Raw genomic sequence first — 22852 nt, 5'->3', positions numbered from 1 at the left:
TCGTGCTTTATTAAGCGAATAACTCGAGTTTGTGGGTTTTCGCTAATGATCAACCCGAGTTGGTCAGTTTTCTAGTATTTTAGATCGGCTTTGATTTAATAAATATATATTAATATTTTATATTTTAAATATAATTTTTTAATACGAAAAAGTATGGAAATTTTCCATATTTGTTAGTGGATATAACTCGAGTTTGTGGATTTTCGCTAATGGTCAATCGGTTTCGAGAGACAAACTGCGGACTTGACCAGATCGATTTAGTTGGCGAAACAGCCTGCAACTGAACTGAACCAATCAATGAACACTCCTAATTTTAACTAAATTTATATTATAATCTCTAATAAATAGCAATAGTTTAATCTCCAATAATTATTAAAAACTTATAGCAAACGTACACAATCATTGAAAATAAGCTTATAATGAAAATATAATAGATATATAATAAAAATATAATAAATACTGAAATATACTAAATTAGTCAATAAATAGTGTAATATTAAATAATAGTTTAATCTCTAATAAGTATTAATCTATAAATTATAAAAAATATATAATTACTAACAATAAATTTATAACAAAAATACAATAAATATGATAAATTTAATTTTAAAAGTTAATAATTGTTTAATCTCCAATAATTATTGATAATTTTCTATTAAATAACAAAATAAAAATATATTTATAAATAATTATTGAAAGCATATTTATAGAAAAACAATAAATAATTACTGAAACTAAAATAAATATTAATTATAGTATATATATAATGAATATACACTATTATTGTAAAATTAGTACTAATTAATATAATTTTTTTGATAGTTATTTTCTATAATTATTAATTGTTATAAGTGAAATTAGTTATTAAAAATATTAGTTAGTTATTGAAATAATATTGTTATTTTAATTCTTAATATTAATTATTTATTGAATTTAATAATCCATAAAATAATAATTATACTATTATTACATAATTTGTTATTAATTTTGTAAAATATTAAATTATTATTAATATGAATATTATGAATTATATTATAATTATTTTTCTAGTTTTAAGATTTTTTTTTGAATTTATTACATAATTTTGTTATTTTAACTATTTAAAATTTTGTCACTTTAAATATTTTATTATTTAAATATTCAAATAATATGTAAAATATTTAAAAATTTTCATTATTTGAATTTTATTTATTTTAATGTTATTACGTAATATTAAATATTTTGTTTTATTATTTATCTATTTTCAATATTTTTATTTAATATTTTTAGTTATTGAAATATTTAAATAATGTTTTATTTCTTAATGTTAAATTTTTATTATTTGAATAACATTTAAATTAAATAATTCCTAAAATTATAATTTATATTGTTACTACATAATTTCATGATGAATTTGTAGAAATATTGAATTATTAATAATATGAATATTTTTAAATCTATTAATTTTTCATGTTTTGAATAAATATTTTATATTTAGTATATAATTTCATTATAACATTTAAAAAGTTCTGAATTTTGTTAATTGAAACTTTCTTTATATAGATATAGATAAAAAGTGGGGGAGAGGATAAATAGGAATTAGAGATAGTTTAGGAGAGAATCTCTCAGCTAAATTAGAGATAATTTAAGAGATAAATAGGAGTTAGAGATAATTTAGGAGATAAATAGGAATTAGAGACTTGTGGAAAAATATTAGAAAAGCAAATCCCTCTTTGTTTATGGTTGTTAGAAATAGTTAAGCATACGTGATTTCCTTATTGGTTTAATGGTAATTATGTGGAATTAAAAAAATAAAAATTAAAAAAAAAAGAAAATTAGGAAGGGGGGTTTGAAACAATAAGCTGACATGGTAGGACCAAGATTTCTCATAAATTATTATATAATAGAAATTACTAGAAATTAGTAGAACTTGTGGAAAAATAACCACTAATTTCCATAAAATATGATAAAATAGATGAAATTAGTATAACTTTATAAAAATAACCCTTAAATTCCAAAAATTAATAGAACTTAAGGATGATAATTACCTGTCCGGATCTCCAGCCCATGTCTACCCACAACACACTACCCCTGTGAATTGGGAACATCTCCCCCTGTAATAATACTATGAAGAGGATGAGATGTTCTCCATGTGTGACTGCAATAAATATGGGCAAGAGATCCGGTAATTACTTAAAATTATCAAATAATGTAAACCTAAATAAATTACAATAATTTATCAAAAATTGCATTTTGTTTTCCCGTGCATCGCACGAGTACCCACTAGTTCGTCAGTTCGACTTAATTTGATTTGGGATTTTTGGAGTCATTTGACAGCCCGTGCTGGCCTGATTAAATATATTTCTTTTGCTAATTAAACGTATTTAATTTGAAAAAAAATATCGAAAAATTTACGTTCTACTCAAATAAAATTTTTTAGTATAATTCCTGACCAAGGACGGTGGAGATTCTGCCCTAGCTACCCATAGGGTCACGATACGATTCAATTTGGGCGGCTTTCGTGTAAGATACGCAGACCACCTCTCTTGGAATTAATGCATGTTAGTAGATCTCCCATTTTATTCCCAGTCCAGCGGTTCTAATACATTTGCTCCCACACGAGGGCTGTCATACGAAATTACGTTCTCAGCCAATTTTAACGACGTGTGCTTTAACTAGCCGTTTTCCTGCTGCATCTTCTATAGTCTCCCTTAATTTCGTCGGAATCAAGTTGTGGAGGACAGCACCTTGACTTGAGATCTGCTCGCTCGGATCGCCGTTAACGGCTTTCTTTCTCCGCCTTCATGTAAGAGCATATTTTCATTCGCAGTTTCTTTCATTTTTTTTTCCTTTCTGATCTGCCGCTTTTATGGCCTTTTTTCTCCACTATTTGAATCATTTCGTTGCGATTCCTGCTTAGATCTGATCTTTTTTTCAAGATCTATTAGGTTCATATTTTCTTTTCAGAGAACACATAATCTGGTTTCTCCTGTTTGATTTGCGAAATTGAGGTTCGATTTGTCTTGATTCGGTTTGTTTCTCCTGTCTTGCCTTTATATAACTGAAACTGTTGCACGATCAAGCCGATCCCCATTTTGTTGCACGGGATTGGTACCTTGCTGCTTGATTTATGTCCACGTAGTTAGGTTGACCTTCGGTTATTTAAATTAAATTTCATGCGGGATTAACATCTATACGCCTCTTTTCTGGATGACAAAGTGCTTGTTTTTTTTTTATTGTCCTTGGATTTCGGCTCTGAGATTCGATATTGTTTCTTTTATTATTGTTTTTCGTTTAAGTATATAGGGTTGAGATGCATATTTGATCGTTATGATTAAATTTTTATGGTTGTAATGTTTTTCCTTCTGATTGCCTAATACCTGTACATGAGATGTTATCGTGTTCTCGACTCTGGATCACGTAGATGTGTTGTAAGAATTTATTGCTTTGTTGTAATGGAGGAGGCTTCTTGTTTGTGTTAATATAGTTGATTTTCAGGTTACATGCATTACCTTTTAGAGGCTAATATGATTTTCCCTTTGGAAAGATAAGATTGCTGTATAAATTTGATCAATTATATACTATGGGAGATGGAGAACTAGATAGACTAGTATGTTACTCTAAACTATACTTACGGGTCACATTCTTGTTTGATATAGAGTAGTATAGTAATGTCGCAAGCAGCAACCCATTCGAGTTTCTTTTATTGTCATCTCAGGATGAAAAAGAATCGCAGTCTATCTTTACTCTTTCATTTTTCATTAGATGTATATATTGAAAGCTTTACAAATTAGTTAGCTGAGCACATGATTCTGCTTCCTACAAAGGATCATCGAGCAGCATGGTTTCCATAAGGTGTGGTATGTTTGAATATGCCATTGTGGTGTGGTTGAAATCACATGGTTTGAACCACACCACTCCATAAGGTGCTCTACAATGTGGTGTGGATGTATTGTTAGCAAAATTTTAAATAATATATTCCAGTCATTTATTACATTACATATCCAATCCACCGTGGTTGGACTAATCCACGAGATTTTGGCTTGGAAAGTAAACTGTGATATTTTGTGTTTCAAAACCATCCATTAATGATTTCAAAACACACCATGCCTCTAAAAGAATTCCTAATGGGATGTGCTGTGTTTCAGAATGTAACAAACTACAGAATATTCACAATACAGAACACCCCCTAAAACTGTTCAGTTACAGATCATTTTTTCTTATGAAGTAGCGAACATTGTGGTTTCCTTAGGGGTGCAACATGGGTGAGTTGGACTGGTTTTGAGTCAACCAGGCCCAACCTTAACAGTTGGGTTTAAGTCCTGAGCTCCTGTGGAGCTCGATGTCAAGCCTAATATACTCAACACAGGCTTAGCCTCAATTAAAACTTGACACATTTGGGTTTGGCTCAGGCCCAACAGGACTTAGGCTGGTCATTCAGTCTTGGGTTACTTAACGACTAGACTTGGGTCTAGCTCAGAAAATGAAAACACCAAAAGTTGGCCCTGGCCCCAGTCCAAGTACTGAAAATTCAAGCTCAGCCTGTGTAAAATTTTGGGTTGGGTCAGTCTAGGCACAGGTTGGGCCCACTCAAGTTGCACCACTAGTTTAAAACAGTTGTAAGTCTAGCTTTGCTGCATGGATAGAGTGTTGGGCAGTGAAGAAACAGCATGTCCAAAGAATGAATGTGGCAGAAATGTGAATGCTAAGATGGATGAGTGGAAAAACTAAAAGGATAGGATTAGGAATGAAGTTATCTGTTGGAACCTAGGAGTAGCTCCAATGGGTGATAAAATGAGAGGGAGTAGACTAGGATGGTTTGACCATGTGCATAGAAGACCACCAACTTTGCCAGTTAGAAGAAGTGGCTTGTTACACATTGAAGGTGCTAGAAGTGCTTGGGGTAGACCAAAACAGACAAGTTTGGGTAGAAGTAGTAAGAAATGATTTAAGGCCAAGTTTGGGAGTGCTTATTCAATTAGCACTTATTTTGGGTCGGTACCTACCACACCAATAAGCACTTATGGCATTTGGGAAATAAACTTGGAATGAGTACTTATTCTGAGTAAGTGTTTATTCGAGAAACCCAAAATTCAGGCTTATTTTTAAGTGCTTATTCAATAAGCGCTTATTTCCTTTCTGGCTTACACATCATTTTGAAAATACCTATACTATCCCTATTTGAAATAAGTCTTTTTTCACTAAATGCTCATGAGCACTTATTTTTAGGGAAAATTCCAAATTAGTTCCTTGTACTTTAGGGGTAGTCTCAGTTTAGTACTTCAAAACGTGCCACTGCAGTACCTGAACTCTCAAAAACTGTCAATTTAGTCCCTACCATTACCATTCCGTCAGTTATTGGTATCACGTGATGATGACATGTGCAACTTAAAAATTTTGAAAATGTCAAAACTACCCTTCAAAAGAAGACAATGTTCATTGTCTTCTACCTTGAAACTGAACCAGAAGAGGGACATGCTGCTGCATTGGTGCTTGATTCTCTCCATTTAGTACAGAACAATAATGAAATTTCAAGGGGCTTTAAGGGATTCTCTGTTTTTGGCTAATTGGTATCTGCAATCTGAAAAGAGTTGGGTTTAGAACTACCTTTAAGGGGAGGTAACACCTCGTGCCTCCTCTTAGGGTGCTTCATGCTTGTACTATTTCTATCTCTATTTAATAAAATACCATTCATTCATAAAAAAAAATGAAATTTCAAATATGCCTTTTGCATACGCTCTAGAGAACAAAATGATGAACAGTAAAGTTACTGTTCATTGTCTTCTTCACAGAGAATGGAACAGTGCTGACCAAAATGGTGAAACGGTAAAGTTACTGGTCGGAGTATATAAATGAAAAAAGAAAGTTCGGAGATTTGACTCAAGGAATCGAAATTCAATTTAAATGGAGAAAGATGCCAATAGCTTGGTTGATGCTTTGGCTAAGCAAGGGGTGGGATGAAACAACTTGTTCGAGGCTATGCTATAATGTTTTCTTCTCTGGGAGTCGGAGCTAAGAGAGTTTATCTCTCCTATCCTCCTTGTATTTGCTTATTTATTTTTTAATGAAATCCATTCAATTATTGATCAAAAAAAAGTTAAACTATTCATTGTCTTCTTCACAGAGAACAGAAAAGTAGTGTGAGACTTCTGTTCTTTGCTGTAATGGCCCATTAGTATTGAAACTATAGAGAAGATGGGCTGAATGGTCCATAGGCTGTTTATCCTTTATATCCTTTTATGTTCTTTGTTGTAATGGGCCTTAATCTGGGATCTTATTTTTTCTTATGTTATGTTTTTAATTTTTTGCCCAATCAGGGACTTCTCTGTAAATTACTAAAGTTTAACTTAATGAAATGGGATTAGGGGTGTAAGAGGAGATTATGTTTTGAAAATCTCTCTCTGAACCCTAGTTGTCGCCACCTTCTTCTTCTTCTTCTTCTTCTTCTTCTTCTCTCTTCTTGTAAGCTGATTTTTGCTACTTTCTATTGATTCTCTACATCTTTTTAAACAGTCCATTTCAAAAGGTTGTTTTTCTTCTTGGTATCAAAGCAGGCTCTTCTTCTCTTTTCACCTCCTTTTTCCCATACATAGTGTGCATGGAGAACTGAATCGGATGAACAGTTAAAGAAACTTATTTCAGCCCAGTTGTTAGTGGTTTTTGGAGAGGACTGGTTTTGTCGTCCTCTTGACATATTCAAGTGTGTTGCTCGAAACCCTAATTTTTTGAAGAAATCTGATTGCGGGCCCCATAGGGAGTTTGACCTGGGCGCTCAATGCCTGAAAGTCTTCTTATCCTTCATCTTGAAGATCGTTTCAAGTGGATTGGTGTTCTGTGAAGTCTACAAGGTGCGGCTGAGTTTTCTCTGTTTCTTCTGGGTTCTGGGTGTGATGCAGGTAGTAGGTACGGCTGCATAGAGGTTAACTCACGACATAGCTTTTCTTCTGTCTTCATTGTTTGTTATTCGGAGTTGTTAGAAGTTATTTTTGAAGTATTTTAAGAAGATAAACCCTTCAGAAGTTGAAAACAAGCATACTGTTGAATCTGGACAGGTTCTGGGAGCCTCTGTTGACTCTTTATTGGCTGTGACCATAGTCAAGCTAAATGGAACTAATTATGTGGCTTGGTCATAATCAGTAAAAATTCATATCTATAGTAGAGGCAAATGGGGTTTTATCTCCTAGTCCGGGAGCAAAAAGGCTCCCTCGGAAGATGACCCATCATATGAAAAATGGATGCAAGAAAATTATATTGTTATTGAATGGCTTGTGAACTCCATGCAACCTCAGATTAGTCAATACTATTTGTGGATGAATTCAGCAAAGGAAATTTGGGATAGTGTTGCTGAAACCTATTCCCATAAATTAAATGTAGCCAGGGCTTACAAGCTGAGGAGTGATGTAAAGAATTTGAGAAGGGGAGAAACCTTTAGCTGTTTATTTCTCAATATTGAGGTCTCTGGCAAGAAATTGATTTGATTGAAGCTGTAGCCTGGGACACCACTAATGATGTTGAGACCTACAGGAAACTTGTTGAGAGAAACAGGGTGTTTGAGTTTTTGACTGGATTGAATCCAGAGTATGACATCACAAAGCAAAATATCTTATCCAATGTCTCAAGCCTATGCCTTGGTAATTAGTGAAGAAAGAAAGAGGCTTGTCCAAGTTCAAGGGGTTGGTCTAAATGATCACTTTGCTAATATGGGAGTGAAACCTAAGGGAGTTACAGGAACTCCAAGTGGCTCAGGGAAGAAAGAAATTATTTGTGAGTACTGTAAGAAACCAAATCACACTAAAGACGAGTGTTGGAAATTGCATCCTGAGCTTTTTCCTCTTCGGTTTCAGAAGAAGTATGATAATATGAAGGTAGGGAATGCCAATATTGCTGCGGGTCCAAATAGCAATAGATGCCTAACTGAAGAGAAGTTTACTAGTGAGCAATTAGCAGCTATGGAAGGCAGAGTATGAGAAGTTTGGAAGGATGATCAGTCACCTAGAGGGTGTGGCCTCTTCTTCCAACCCTTCAGGAAATTCAACCTCTTCTGTATTTGCTCATTCAGGTATACGGGCTTCTGCCAATCATGCAACTATTTCAGGTAATCGTAGGATCCCTTGGATTATTGATTTCGGTGCTTCTAATCATATGACTAGCCTTTCCACTTTTTTTGTTTCTTATGATTTACTTCCTAGCTGTGACAAAATCACCCTAGCCGATGGCTCTCTTGCCCCTATCTCTAGCAAGGGAACCATCAAGGCTACAGATTCCTTGGTTCTTCCTTTTGCTCTTCATGTACCCTAGCTAAATACAAATTTGTTATTTGTAAATAGCCTAACTAAATCTTTGAGCTGTTGTGTAATCTTCTTTCCTTCCTACTGTGTTTTTTAGGATATGGAGTCTCAGAAAGTAATTGGGAGTGGCCATGAGGCGAATGGAGTATATCTGCTGGATACTCCTAGACAGAGCCATGGACAACCTGAAAAAGTTGCTTTTGGATCTACATCTACAGAATCTATTAGTCGAATCATGTTATGTCATTTTTGTTTGGGTTATCTTTCTTTTTTTGCATTAAGTCATTTATTCCCATAACTATTTAAGGGAATTAGTTTGTCTAGTCTTCATTGTGAGTCTTGTGAGTTGTCAAAACATTGTAGAAGCAGTTATCCTTTGGGTAATAAAAGATCTTCTTCTCCATTCCATATTGTGCACTCTGATGTGTGGGGACCTTACCACTTACCTTCTATGGGTGGCTACAAATATTTTATCTTGTTTATTGATGATTTTTTACGGTTCACTTGGATATTTTTTATGAAGTTCCTAGACTTGTGAGGCAATTCCATGAATTTGTTCTAACCCGGTTTGATACCAGAATTAAAATTTTCAGATCCGACAATGCAAAAGAATATTTTGAGAAAAACCTGACTTGCTATCTCATTGATTTGGGGGTTATTCACCAAAGCTCCTATGTTAGGACCCCATAACAGAATGGAGTTGCTGAAAGAAAAAATCGGCATATTGTTGAAGTTGCAAGAAGTATCCTATTTTCCTCACATGTCCCTACAAAATTTTGGGATGATGTTGTTCTCACTGAACCTACCTAATTAACCGTATGCCATCCAGGGTTTTGGGGTTCAAGTCTCCCTTCAATCTTTTTCATCCGGGCAAGGACCTTTTTCCTATTCCACTCTGTGTCTTTGGCTGCACTTGTTATGTTCATATCCCAAGTGTCCAGAGACAGAAATTTGAACCAAAAGCTCACAAGTGTATTTTCCTTGGTTATTCCCCCACACAAAAGGGTTATTGTTGTTTTGATCCGAAGACTAGAACTCGGTATGTCTCAATGGATGTCACCTTTGATGAGCTCTCTTCCTTTTATGATTCTTCTCAGGAGAGGCATTGTTCAAAGGGGGAGAATTTGTCACAGTTGTTTGCTCTCCCCCTTCCTGTCCCAGTTGAGTCTTCTTTTGAGTCTCTTCCTCTTTCAAATGAGGCAAGGGAGGATCAGTCATCTCATTCTCATTCCAGTGTTCATATCCCTCCTCCTTTACCCCATCGTCCTCTTTTTAATCCCAGGTTGTACCAACAGCACAGAACCAGAAGTGAGCAGATTGATTCCCCTACACCACATGAACCTCCTGCACTTCCAGTCACAAAAGAGACAACAGGTACTGATATAGCCCCTTTGGAGTCATCCTTTCCAGACCTTGATATCCCTATTGCTATTAGGAAAGGAAAAAGGAAGTGTACTGCACATTGCATTTTCAAACACTTTTCTTATAGTTTGCTCTCTCCTTCATATTTCGGCTACCTTTCTTCTGTTGCTTCTAACCCAATTCTTAGATCTGTGTCAGAAGCTCTTACTATTCCAGAATGGAGGGATGCTATGAGAACAGAAATTGATGCCCTACACAAGAATGACACTTGGGAAGTGGTTGATTTACCTAAAGGAAAGGATCCAATAGGTTGTAAGTGGATTTTTACCATCAAATATCATGTTGATGGCACCATTGAAAGGTACAAGGCCAGGCTAGTTGCAAAAGGTTATACACATAGATATGGGATTGATTATCTGGAGACCTTTGCTCCTATTGCCAAGATGATTTCTGTGAGAGTTCTGCTTTCTCTGGTTGCACACTCAGACTGGCCACTTTACCAGTTGGATGTAAAGAATGCATTTCTGAATGGAGAGTTACATGAGGAGGTCTATATTGTCTCTTCCTCCAGGGATGTATGAAACAGATATGAAAGGGATGGTCTGCAAGTTGAAGAAATCTCTTTATGGACTTAAACAGTCCCTTATGGCATGGTTTGAAAGGTTTAGGGCTACCCTTGTTAACTTTGGCTATGTACAGACTCAGTCTGATCATACCTCTTTGTGAAGATGAGAGGATCCTTGGCAGTTTATCTGATTCTGTATGTTGATGATATTGTTGTGACTGGTAATGATGTATCAAGGATTAATCATCTCAAATCTTTCCTTCATACAGAGTTTGAGATCAAAGATCTGGGGGAATTGAGATACTTTCTTGTCATAGAAGTTGCTCGATCCAAGGATGAGATCCTTATCTCTTAGAGAAAGTATGTACTTGACTTGCTCTCTGAAACAGGGAAGATGGGAGCTAGACCAGTTGCTACTTCTATTGATATGAGTCATAAACTCTCTGCTTCAGATGGAATATTGTTGAAAGATAAGGGAGTCTTCCAGAGGCTACTTGGGAAACTTCTCTATCTATGCATGAGTCGGCTAGACATTTCATATGCTGTCAGTTGCATTAGTTAGTTCATGCATGCTCCCAAGGACACTCACATGGCAGCAGCAGAGCGGATTCTATGTTATTTGAAGGGTTCTCCTGGAAAGGGAATTCTATTTGCTGAGCATGGTCATATGAAACTTAAAGCCTACACAGATGTTGATTGGGCCGGAAATATTGATGATAAAAGATCTGTCTCTGGATACTGCAGCTTGGTGGCATGTAATATTGTATCTTGGAGAAACAAGAAACAATCAGTGGTTGCCAGATCTTCAGTCGAAGCTGAATACAGAGCCATGGCTCATGGAGTTTTTGAACTATTGTAGATCCTTGATGGAGGAACTAGGTATTGAGCATGATAAGCCATTGATTTTATACTGTGATAATCAGGCTGCCATCAACATTGCTCACAATCCAGTGTAACATGACAGAACCAAACATGTTGAAGTTGACAAACACTTCATTCGAGAAAGAGTGCCTTCTGGAGAAGTGTGTCTACCTTTCATCACTTTTGAAGGACAGTTAGCTGATTTCCTCACCAAGGGCATTCTCAAGGCTAAACTTCAGCATGATACTGGCAAGCTTGGCATGATTGATATCTATGCTCAACTTGAGGGGGAGTGTAGAGAAAATGGGACGAATGGCCTATAGGCTGTTTATCCTTTTTATCTTTTTATGTTCTTTGCTATAATGAGCCTTAATCTGGGTCTTATTTTTTCTTATGTTATGTTTTTTATTTTCTGCCCAACTAGGGACCTCTCTATAAATTACTAAAGTTTAACTTAATGAAATGGGATTAGGGGTGTAAGAGGAGATTATGTTTTGAAAATCTCTCTCTGAACCCTAGTTGCCACCAACTTCTTCTTCTTCTTCTTCTTCTTCTTCTTCTTCTTCTTCTTCTCTCTTCTTGTAAGCTGATTTCTGCGACTTTCTATTGATTCTCTACATCCTTTTAACAGTCCTTTCATTTCAAACGACTGTTTTTCTTTTGAAACTTTGATCGTATTTCACTCTCTTAGTATTAATGTGGAAATTATAATCGTTTTTTTATGGTCATATTGAAGACTTCCATCTCTGTATTGATGTCCCAATTAGACTATGCCAGCCATCCTTTTTACTTTTTTAGGAACCTAATGAACGGATGAAGAGTTGAATGACTCTTATGTTCATATCCATCCTCATTATCCTGTCAATAGCAATCAACAACTGTCTAAAGACCACTGTACGCCATTTCAAAAAATTTCAAGCTCACTTTTTTTCTCTCTATCTATCCTGTGTTCTGAACCTAATCACAACTGAACGAAGATTCAAAAAAAAAAAAATAGAACCCCAAAATGAGATAGCAAGAGAAAGAGTCATAGACCATAAAAGAGATACTTCTTTGATGAGTTTCTAATTATTTTTTTGGATTTTCATATTCTGTGTTGGAATTATTGTTCTGGTTGCTTTCAATAAACTCCAGAAATTCAGTTGGCTAGGGTTAAAAAATTTTCACCTGTTAGTCTCTGTCTCGTGGAATTACTATCCAGTCCCGACATCCTTGAATGCCATTGCTGTCTTTAGTATAGTGTTGTTAACTTGACACCATTGTTAACTTTTGATATGGCTTTAAAGAGAACAGATTAGTGAAACGGGATTCATGTAGCCGACCACATATAGTTGGGATAAGGCATGATGATGATTTAGTATTTTTTTGGTAAAAATACTCTTCTTATATAGTTGAAGTTTTCAATTTCTGACATTTTAGAAAGTAAGATTGTTCCAATATAATTATTAAATTTTCAGAGATAATAACCTAGATGCCTATGTTATGTTTGGGTCTTTAAACTGTATGTCAGGGATTCTGTATACATTTTTCTTTATTATACTTTTTTTTTAATTGCATACAATGACCAAGAACCATGCCTATCGGCCCTATCCATTGAAAAATGTTTTTTCTTATAAATGTGTCATACTTCTTGAATGAATTTCTAATTTGCAATCTGTAGAACCATCAGACACAAAGATGGGGCTGTCTTTCACCAAGCTTTTTAGTCGGCTCTTTGCCAAGAAAGAGATGCGCATTCTTATGGTGGGTCTTGATGCTGCGGGTAAGACCACCATTTTGTACAAGCTCAAGTTGGGAGAGATTGTCACAACAATTCCAACCATTGGTATGCTTTTGACCCTATAACATAAATGATTTCAAGAGTGGCTTTTTTTCCTGTATGTTTTTAAGGGAATGTTCTGCCTGGATGTCCATGTAATGTGTAGAAGTATGTCCTACATTGGTTTGGTGAATTAAACTTTTAGTTTGGGGGTTCAACTGCTCATTCATTCATGTTTATTTATATTTCAACCATGGGAATGCAAATTTGAGAGTTTGAGTTTCTTGCAAGATGTGCATTTAGAAATGTTAGAGAAAATAGTTTTTTTTTCTTTTTTTAGAAGATAGAAAAAAAATCATGTTTCAGGTTAAGAACGTATACATTTGCCTAAACCTAATTTTGTTCACCCCCTGGAATCCACACTTCAAGCCTATGTAATAGATTTTTATGCATTGTTGTTCTGCTAGGTAGCCACTAGATCACCACTATTCCTAAGTTATATTAAGCTTATATTATTTTCACTCTTGACTCAAACTAATGAACCTTTTTTTCCGGTCAGGGTTTAATGTGGAGACTGTGGAATATAAGAACATTAGCTTCACTGTTTGGGATGTAGGTGGTCAGGACAAGGTATGTATGGTTATATTAAGCTAAATTATGTACAAAATTTGACTCTCCTGATTTAAGGGTGATGTTGAAATCTTGTGTTGTAAATTTACACCGTAAGTAGGAAAATGTTTAGGCTCCTTATGGTTGTAAGGATCAACTGAAATTGTCCCAACTTTGGCATTTAGATTATTTTTGTCCAGATTTTTCAATTTTCTGAACAGTTCTGGTTCACCTGAACTGTGGACTAGAACTTTTCTCTGCCCCAATTTTGCCAGCATTGTTTAGAAGCCTAAATTAGTCTATAAAGTAACATTGTGTGAATGTCCATGAACTTGTTCATGATGGCATTGGTGTTTTTGTGTTTAAAGTTTTGCAAGAATGGGAAGTCATGGCATTTTCTTAAAGTTGTATGCATGATTTATGACCAAAAATTGGCATTGGAGCTTTTATTTAGATGTTGCACTGTCAATTAATGTGATCATCATGATTTAATTATCTATAATAATTAGTTATTTATGTCTTGTGAAACCATGCTTATGGACGGTCTAGTGCTGATTAATTGTTTTACCATCAGCACTTAACATAATCATAAGCTAGATCAAATTAAGCCACCTCATATTTCATTGTTTCCTTATCCATACAAGAAAACACTATCCATGTTGTGGCTGACATTTCAATGCACTCTGATGATGATTATGATTGATAACACACACACACACACACACGTAGTTGTAGGATACTGGTGTATGAACAGTATTGTTCTGGATGTTTCACTGTCATTTAATGTGATGATCATGATTTATTTATTTATAGTTATTTATGTCTTTGGAAACCATGCTTATGGACGATCTAGTGCTGATAAAATGTTTTACCATCATCACTTGACATAATCATGAGCTAGATCAAATTAAGCCACTTCATATTCCATTGTTTCTTTAGCTATACAAGAAATCGCTATCCATGTTGTGGTTGACATTTCAAGACACCCTGATGATGATTATGATTGATAACACATGCACATGTAGTTATAGACTTGCTGGTATATGAACAGTCTTGATCTGGATGGAGACCAGACTACAATTAACATAATCATAAATTTTCTAAATGGTCTTGTAACCTCTCTTTTTTTATGGTAAAAAAAATAATTTCATTAAAAGGAAAAAATCCATATAATCTTGGTAAAACCTGAACACGTAACAAAAGCAAGGAGAAGATTAAAACATATCATCAAATTACAAAATTCCATTCCTATAACGTCCCCAAATCAGACCCCTGAGACCTCTTTATCGACTTGGTCAAATTCTGGAAAAACAAGACCCAATCTTACACAGCTTTGCCAATGTCTGCCACCAGCATCTCCATCCTAACTTCGACCTTGCAATAACATCACTTTTGAAATCAATTTTCCAACATATTCCTCATTGAAACCCTTCTTCCTTTGCTCAGCCCCTGACAATCCAAGATTGCAATCCATCCTCACCCCCCCCCTCTCCAGTTTCCGGCCTTCGAACTTTCTCCCTTCACTCCTCCTGTGCCTTCTTCCCACCTTTCCCATTCCTCCCACACCTCTCCCCCTTCCCCCGCAACTTTCTTATTATATTCTTCCTACCTCCCTACCCAGGAAGAATAAACCGAGTGATTCTCCAACCTTCACATGTCTACCACCAGGTGCTCAACTTCCACTCTCCCCACACCTGAGTGCTCCCTAACTGCTGGATATTTATTTGGATGGTGTTCTACTGGTTAGAGATTCCTCCATCAGCATTTAACATTTTCATATGCGAGATGTACTTGGACCGTTTGGCCTTCCTTCTTTTCATTGATCACATTAGGAAATGGACGTTCCCAATTGACATTTATAGACACAAGTTTATGGCCCCCTTTTTCCATGCTCTTTCTATTTGATCCTGATTAATTTATTATTTAATGTTGTCAAAGTAAAACCTGTTGGTATAAAAGTAAATCAAACACAAAGTAAAACCTGTTGGTCACCTTTAACTATTTGTCAAATTCTATTTTAAGTATTACTAGTATTGTTTTCTGCTTGGCTATTTTGGTTAGAAGTCCTACATTTGTGGATTGTTTCCTTGTGGGGTAATTTCAGATCCGTCCCTTGTGGAGACATTACTTCCAAAACACACAAGGTCTTATCTTTGTCGTAGACAGCAATGATCGAGATCGTGTTGTTGAGGCTAGGGATGAGCTTCACAGGATGTTGAATGAGGTAAGAGAAGTCATTCTGTAATGTTCAATTAGCAAGTTATGCCAATTTGATTATCGATTGTATTCACTGTCTTTCTTTAAACTTGAATATGTTACTGGGTACTGTGGCAGGATGAATTGAGGGACGCTGTTTTGCTTGTATTTGCAAATAAGCAAGATCTTCCAAATGCAATGAATGCTGCTGAGATTACTGATAAACTTGGCCTTCATTCCCTCCGTCAACGCCACTGGTAGATCAACTTGCATGCACACTATTATTATCGATTACCCAAATTTGATAGAGATCCTCTCAATCCCAAACTGAGTAATACCTTTTTTTTATCACTGTCTCTTGTACAGGTATATCCAGAGCACATGCGCCACTTCCGGAGAAGGTTTGTACGAAGGACTGGACTGGCTCTCCAACAACATTGCTAACAAGGTATGCATCTTCGAGTGACAGTACACATCGACTTTCACGAGATGACATTTTTATTCACTTGCTCATGTTTTTTCAAACTCTTTATGTTTTCCTTCTATTCTTTTGCAGGCATAGATGGCGTTTTCTTTTATGATGGTTTTTGAGCTGCAATCAGTGTCAGAGTTGGAGATACTATTTGTTGTCCCTTTACTCCATTTTTTTTACCCATATTTCTTTTTTATCTTTTTGTGAGAACAGAGCTATTGTTACTTGTTATCCCATAATATGTTCATTTTGTTTATGATTATAGATACTGAAATTTCTTTCTCTTAGATGCGCAGTATAATTCAGAAAAGTTCTCTTATTTTGCTGTTTCGAAATCTTAGCTTAATCCGGTCACTTCTGATAATGTTGTACTACCACCGACATTTATATTTGTTCTTTTCTCTTTACCGAGCATGGGAAGGGGGGATTTGAGATCTTTTGTTTCCCTTTCAATTTTTTCCTATGTGTGTAGGTGGATGCAAGTACTTTCCGTGCATGCAGGGTTTTTTTTGTATTGAGATCCCATATCCTTTCTACCACCCTGTTCTCCTCGATCAAAAGTGGAAGCGGTTTACTAAGAGTCCGATTAGCATACTTAAAGGCATGATATCTTAACAGCTAATAACCAATCAACCGGTATCATACAAGTGATATTGCAATCAACTAATAACCACCTTCCGCCTTCAAAAAAAAAAACCACCTTCTTCCTACTTAAATTGTCGCTTTAATAAAAAATGGGAACCGCGTCATCTTGCTTCCTTCCTCACTCCTAAACAATAAAGTTTGAGGATATGAGGACTACTTCCTTTTAGTGCGAACAAGTGATATACAAAGAGGGGACCACTTCGTTTTGGTGCAAACTAACTGAGCCAAAAGGTTCATTATATGCAACAAACTTCCCTTCTGGTTTGATACTTTGATCTAGAGCCTTCAACCAAAGAATTGGCGTACTGGGGATACACCCACCAGTATATGAACTATATGATTATTTAAGGTAGTTCTGTTTCCTATTAAATAAGAAGGCCGTAGAGTCTTGGACCAGTCACCCATCAAAGAATTTGTGCCTTGACGAATTCACACAAGTTTGGCCAGGATAAGCTTGCCTTTTAATAGCTCAACTCAATAGATCTGCTTTGCATATATACTCCGAGTGACCGAAATCAGGGTTCAAAGTATCCACATGCACATTTCAGTTCTACCAGGACAATGAATCCATTTCACGTCATTCTTCAGATGTTTCTCCTCAGTGATGGCAAAATCCTCCACTGCACTACGTCAAAGTCAACAATAACATTGACGGTGCTTGGCGCTTAGTCTCTTGCAGCTGTTGGAGTAGTCATCAGTGATGATGGTGGTAATGTCATTGGTGGCAGAAGCCGAGGCCCTTGCAGTTTTAGCTGAAAGTATGACCATGAACTGTATTATTCTGGAGAGTGATTTTGGCAGGCTCACACCATTGTTCTTGAATGCAGGAGACTCCTTCCAGAGTTTCTTTCCTTTTTTCTTCTGCATACTCTTATTCATGTAATAAGGTAGCCCATGGGCATGCTCAACATTCTATCTTGCATGATCGCTCCATAACCTGGTCTGGTCTATGGTGCTATCTGAGATGTAATTTTTCTTTATGAATAGTTTAAAGTATCCACATCCACAAAATGCAAAAACTGCATTTCATTCATTTCTAAAGGGTAATACCTTTTTTTTCAAGCTGATGTTCCAGGGTTAAGCATGATAGGAGGGTTCTTACGTTTGAATATAGGGAAAATCTATGCTGCCAGTAAGATTGAAAGAATACCAGAAAGGCTTTGACCAATCAAAACCTTCACATAAATTTTTATTTGGTTACCAATTTTTATGATACCAGTTCATTGGTTACAAAACCTTTGGGTATCAGAAGTTGAACCCTTGAACGTAAAAGACAGCCCCTTAAATCCCCCTAAATAGCATTGCGTTGTATTAAAAAACAGACACGTATCATATGATACACACCAATACGTTGTGATATTTTGAACTTGACCACAATCAGCTTGTAAGGAATTTGATCCGGAGCGAATTATTTCCGCATGGGCAATGGGCAAGGCATCTGATTCACCACCACCGACTAGTGAATATGTCAAAAATTGATTTCCCAATCAATTTATAAATTTCTAAGTTGAAACCACAAAGATGTTATCCAGCAATAAATATGCACACTATTATTAGCCTAGTTTTCTTGCATGAAGTAAATGATCTCAACTTGAATTCGTTTTCATGCTTGTCAGCTCGAGATATGGCCATTGCACCAATGCATTTAGCCAAAAAAAAAAAAAAAACTTACACAACTTACAACTATACCTTCCTTCAGTACGAAAGTATTGTGATTTAGCATCCAAGAAACCTGATCTAAAATTCTGATACAAGATACATCACCTGGGGTATCTGAATACCTAATCCCCCGGGGGATAACCCCAAAGAGAAAAAAGAAGATAAAAATAGAGCAATAGAATAAAAAATAAGAAAAACAATAAAAATAAAAATAAAACTGATGGATTTCAATGTCACCCCATAAACAAAGTATACCAGGGCAGTCTCCACTAATTGCATTTGTTGTGGGATAAATCCACTACTGCCTCAAAACGCGGTTTGAGCTGAATAAGAAATTTTCCTCACCTGCCACAGTTGAGTGAAGCCTTCCTGCAGCCCAACCATTGTTCATTGCACGAACAACACTACTGGCTGGATCGCCAACAACTCGGGTGCCCTCAACTTTCTTTTCGAATTTCAAAAGACCACTTGCTTTCCTCTCTTTTCTTCTCCTCCTTTCTTCATCCCTCTCCTTCCTAAGCCAACTTTCCACGGTTCTCTACAGATCCCAGTAAAATGATACAGATCAGCTACAGAAAGGAGGCATTTCTTACAGGGGCATATTTAATGTTACAAAAATTGTTCTTTGGGTTTAGTTTGGAAAGAGTACAAATAAATACAAAAAACAGGGCTTTGCACTCCACATATTTGTATTTGTACTATTTCCAAACTGAGCCTTAGGAATTAGCAAAGAGAAGAAATAAAAATTTGTAAGCACATTCCAGAATCCATATTATGAAGGCACCTAAGTTAGGTTGCATATATGCTAAAGAAGTAAGGAAGAAGTCTCATTTCACATGATAATTTTTTTTTTCACCATAAATTGGAAAATGCATTCAAGATGTGAAAGAAGGTACGAAACCGAGAAGCCTCAGAAGGAATCCAACCTAATTATGTACCATTTAATTGGAGAACAAGGTTTGGAGTTTAAACCAACTAACCATCAGGGACAAATTGCTCATCTCCTTAACTTTCTGTATTGGCATTGCCAATTGCAACCTCCCATGAGCTATATAAACCTGAACAGAATTGAACATTTTATTAGGAAATGACACAAGAACCCATTCAATGTTTGAAAACAGAACAAAGCAATAGTCAAATCAAAATTGAGCCATACTATATGTGAAGGCCAATCCTCAAGACCATCAAATATATGGGTTGCATATATAATTGTAGCACCCCGTTCATTACATTCCTTTCTAAGGAACCTCAAAAGGTCAGCCCTTGCTAGCACATCAAGGTCAACAGTAATTTCATCAAGAAGGAGAACCTACAGAAACAAGGAAGTACTTGTTAAACGCATACCAGTTAAAATCAACATTGGGAATCTAAACATTTAGCTCTTAGCTCTTAGAAAAAACAATGAGAGGGAACACCTTAAATGGCTTCAGAAGGCCCATACAAATTTGCACACGTCTTCTCTGACCATCGGATGCCTTGTGCATTCTCCATGATAGATCAATATCTAACACCTAGGACACCAGATAAACCAAATGACAAATAAATGACACTAAATATCATTTTTTTTATGAATAACATAAACCATTGATTAAAAATACATGCAAAGAAAAGCATGTACAAAGATTTCAAGCATCCCGAGATTAGTCAACTTAGATAGCCGCCTGAATAACCATTTTACATTTACAACCGTAAATGTAAAATAATTGCTTAGATACACTGTATTCTGATGTTACATGACTAACCACCTGTCCCCAAAATAATCATTGGTTTACCTTCTCTCAAAATCTGTCATACCATTGGCTGATCTAAATAACCATTTTACATTTACAACCCTTTCCCTCTTCAGTATTTTAATTTCTTTCACTAGTTGCTTGTACTGCCACGGGATCACCTCCTCATTTTTCAGCCATTTTATCCCAACTGCTGAATACCTTCCACTTAAACATTTTTGCAAGTACACTTCCTTGCTAGTCTCAAGACTCTCAACTCCTATAAAACAGTTTAAAGGTTCTGCCTTTATTATGTTTGCTTACCCAATTGGTTGTGAGAACATAACCAAAAATGTTCCATTGATGACCCCTACCTGCTGGACCAACATCTCCATTAAGTATATAGTTGGAGGTTGGTCTTCTCTGCTTAACCATGTACATTTGGGGGGGGGGGGGGGGGGGGAGGGTATTTTATCACATACAATTTCTGATAGCTGGTTTATTGTCGTTTGAATCATATTTTAACTCTCTAATGTACCCATAATGACCAGGAAGAGAGAATGGAACATTTCATCTAAGAGTTCAGATTTGGGAAATGAAAAACAGAAGAAATTAATTAACCATTACTAGCCACCAGAACTCATGGTCAATTTAATTCAACAAACTCACAAGTCTTTTAATCATTCAGAAGCAGGCATTCTGAACACCACTAAAATGACAAACTACAAAACCAGATTCTCAAAGCTGAGATTTCTCCATTTCAGAGAAAATGTATATCATACCTTTATGAGTTCAGCTCTCCTCTGTGGATCAATACCTGAAACACCAAATATCATTTTTTCTGCAGAAATGTCCATTTGTATTGGAACTTCAAACCCAGCAAAAGCGACATCCCGCCTCCACTGCACAGAGTATGTCACATTCAGTGTGAATTGTTTATTTATGATAGACTGCTGTGGTAAATATAAAGTTATTATGCCATAAAGACAGTGTATTGTTGGATCTGTGACACAAATGGCTCAGCAGGTGCAAGCAGGACCTTTCATTCAATGCAAATTAACCAGCATACAGTATGCCTTAGAGACTGAAAAAGATGACCTTAAGATGATTGTAAAGCCCCATAAGTAGATCTTGAACAAAGAATGAGCAAATTCTCTCTGATCATCCAAATGCATGTGAGAGAAGTCTTCTTTTTTCTTTTCTTTTTTTTTGTGTTTCTAATTTTTACTATGCATCTTCTTTTCTTCATTTTTCTAGAGTAGCCGCATTTACATTATTGGATATGCCTATAAATATAAACGAAAAACCATGAATTTAGGACTGAATTAGAAAGTAAAGCATGTGAGGTTGTGAGAACAAGATGGTTTGGTGAAACAATTAGGAGTGATGCTGCTATGCCAAGAACAAATTCTTTTTATATCTTATCATCTTCGAGCGCTTACACAAACAGGTAAACAACCTATTGTCTCCATTGCTTGAAGAACAACTCTAGTTAAGTTCATTAGCCCTAGAAAAGAAACGGCCTAAAGGGGCTATCTAAGATTAGCTTAAGAAGGCATGAAGATCCTATTGTTACCAATTGGTATTTGAATTAGCCAATATTTCTATTTCCTGATGAAATCTATGAAAGAAGTTCCACAGGGGCAAACTCAACAAACCACTCGGTAGACCCATATTTGCAGTTCAGTTAGACTTCTCGAACTCGCCAAACCGTTTCGTGAATTGATGGAGTAAATTTTTGTTACTTTGGATGGATAATTAGTAGAGTTAATTCTATGTAAAAGTCGGCAAAATGTGAACCTTTTAGCGATGAAATACTGTAATTTGATTAGAAAGATGAAGAACGAACCTCTCCACCAAGATAGCAGAGATCACCGGACGACGTCAAACCGGTATCATGGAAAGCCGATTTACCGAGCACTCGAACCATGTGGGGCTCCACCATGTGTTTCCCTCCTAATATCTTCAGAATTGTCGTCTTCCCTGAATCATCACCGTAGGATTAGAACAATAACCAACGTCAACACTATATGATTAAGAATTGTATCAGTTTCAGGAATTTGGAGGGGAGAGGTCGAACCGGCGCCATTGGAGCCAACTAGAAGGCAGCGGCCTCCAGTATAGAGAGACAGAGAGAAGTCGTCGATCAAAGGCGTGGAACCGGGCGGAGGGTGACCATCGATGCCGGGATACGTGAACTTGAGGTTGTTGATCTCGATCGTAGGTTTGGGATCCTCTGCCATTCTCGCACGCTACGACTTCGAGGGGCGATGGTGGAGGAAGAGGAGCCAGGATCTTGGTTTTGAAGAGGGAGGTTAGCGAGTCGAGTTGTTGACTCAGAGTAGGAGTGAACCGAGTTGAGGAAGCGTGGCGTCATCTCACCCTCCAGTGTCCTTTCACCAACTCTTTAGTTTGCCGACCCAAAAAGTGAAATACAATTCAATTAACAGGTTGTTTTCCGAAGGAATTTCTAGACAGTGTTTATGGTATATGGAAACTCAATGATGCCGAAACAACTTTGACCTTTAGCCTGTGATACAGTAGCCGAGACTCGAGTCGAGATGTTCACTTTGTGTGATCCGCTCATGATAGAGCGCGCCTCACACCGATCTCACAGTCATATCATGAGGAACATCTCCCGTGAATATGGGATGTGCATGTAAACGTTAATGCTGCCGAATACATTATTTGCCTGTTAGGCAAGTCTTTTCCAAGAGATCTATTACATCTAATAGTTCAAAAACAGGT

General features: G+C 36.3%; 2 protein-coding genes and 1 long non-coding RNA gene across 7 annotated transcripts in view; 1 reads left to right on the top strand and 2 right to left on the bottom strand.

The window, feature by feature from the left end:
* The window catches only part of LOC148801834 (uncharacterized), an 84683-nt gene extending 69162 nt beyond the window's left edge, over positions 1-15521 (bottom strand). Inside the window, exon 1 of the long non-coding RNA XR_016083795.1 lies at positions 15033-15521. This is a non-coding gene — a long non-coding RNA (uncharacterized LOC148801834). The remainder of the gene's footprint in view (positions 1-15032) is intronic.
* The window catches only part of LOC104607076 (ADP-ribosylation factor), a 36186-nt gene extending 19760 nt beyond the window's left edge, over positions 1-16426 (top strand). The window contains exons 1-7 of one of the 5 annotated variants that reach the window (XM_010272571.3): positions 2566-2785; positions 12725-12880; positions 13374-13444; positions 15528-15647; positions 15758-15876; positions 15986-16067; positions 16176-16426. In XM_010272571.3, coding sequence (XP_010270873.1) covers positions 12733-12880; positions 13374-13444; positions 15528-15647; positions 15758-15876; positions 15986-16067; positions 16176-16181 — 546 coding nt within the window. In that variant the 5' untranslated portion in view covers positions 2566-2785; positions 12725-12732 and the 3' untranslated portion in view covers positions 16182-16426. Of the gene's footprint in view, positions 1-2565; positions 2786-2876; positions 3011-12715; positions 12881-13373; positions 13445-15527; positions 15648-15757; positions 15877-15985; positions 16068-16175 lie in introns of those variants that run through there. The other 4 variants (XM_010272570.3, XM_088900200.1, XM_088900202.1 and 1 more) reach the window with 4 other exon arrangements.
* A 1863-nt stretch (positions 16427-18289) lies between these two features.
* Positions 18290-22486, bottom strand: ABCI20 (non-intrinsic ABC protein 9). Its single transcript, XM_010272569.3, has 7 exons — positions 22185-22486; positions 21954-22087; positions 20887-21006; positions 19811-19906; positions 19552-19704; positions 19376-19453; positions 18290-18933 (listed from the first exon to the last, which is right to left on the bottom strand). Exons 1-7 carry the CDS (start codon positions 22345-22347, stop codon positions 18694-18696), a joined length of 984 nt encoding a protein of 327 aa, XP_010270871.1. The 5' UTR covers positions 22348-22486; the 3' UTR covers positions 18290-18693.
* Positions 22487-22852: the final 366 nt, after the last annotated feature.

The sequence above is a fragment of the Nelumbo nucifera genome, chromosome 3 (assembly GCF_055504915.1).
Source record: "Nelumbo nucifera cultivar China Antique chromosome 3, China Antique-T2T, whole genome shotgun sequence".
Classification (NCBI taxonomy): Eukaryota; Viridiplantae; Streptophyta; class Magnoliopsida; order Proteales; family Nelumbonaceae; genus Nelumbo; species Nelumbo nucifera.
Note: the sequence above shows the minus strand (reverse complement) of the source record. Positions and strands in the feature narration are given on the sequence as shown.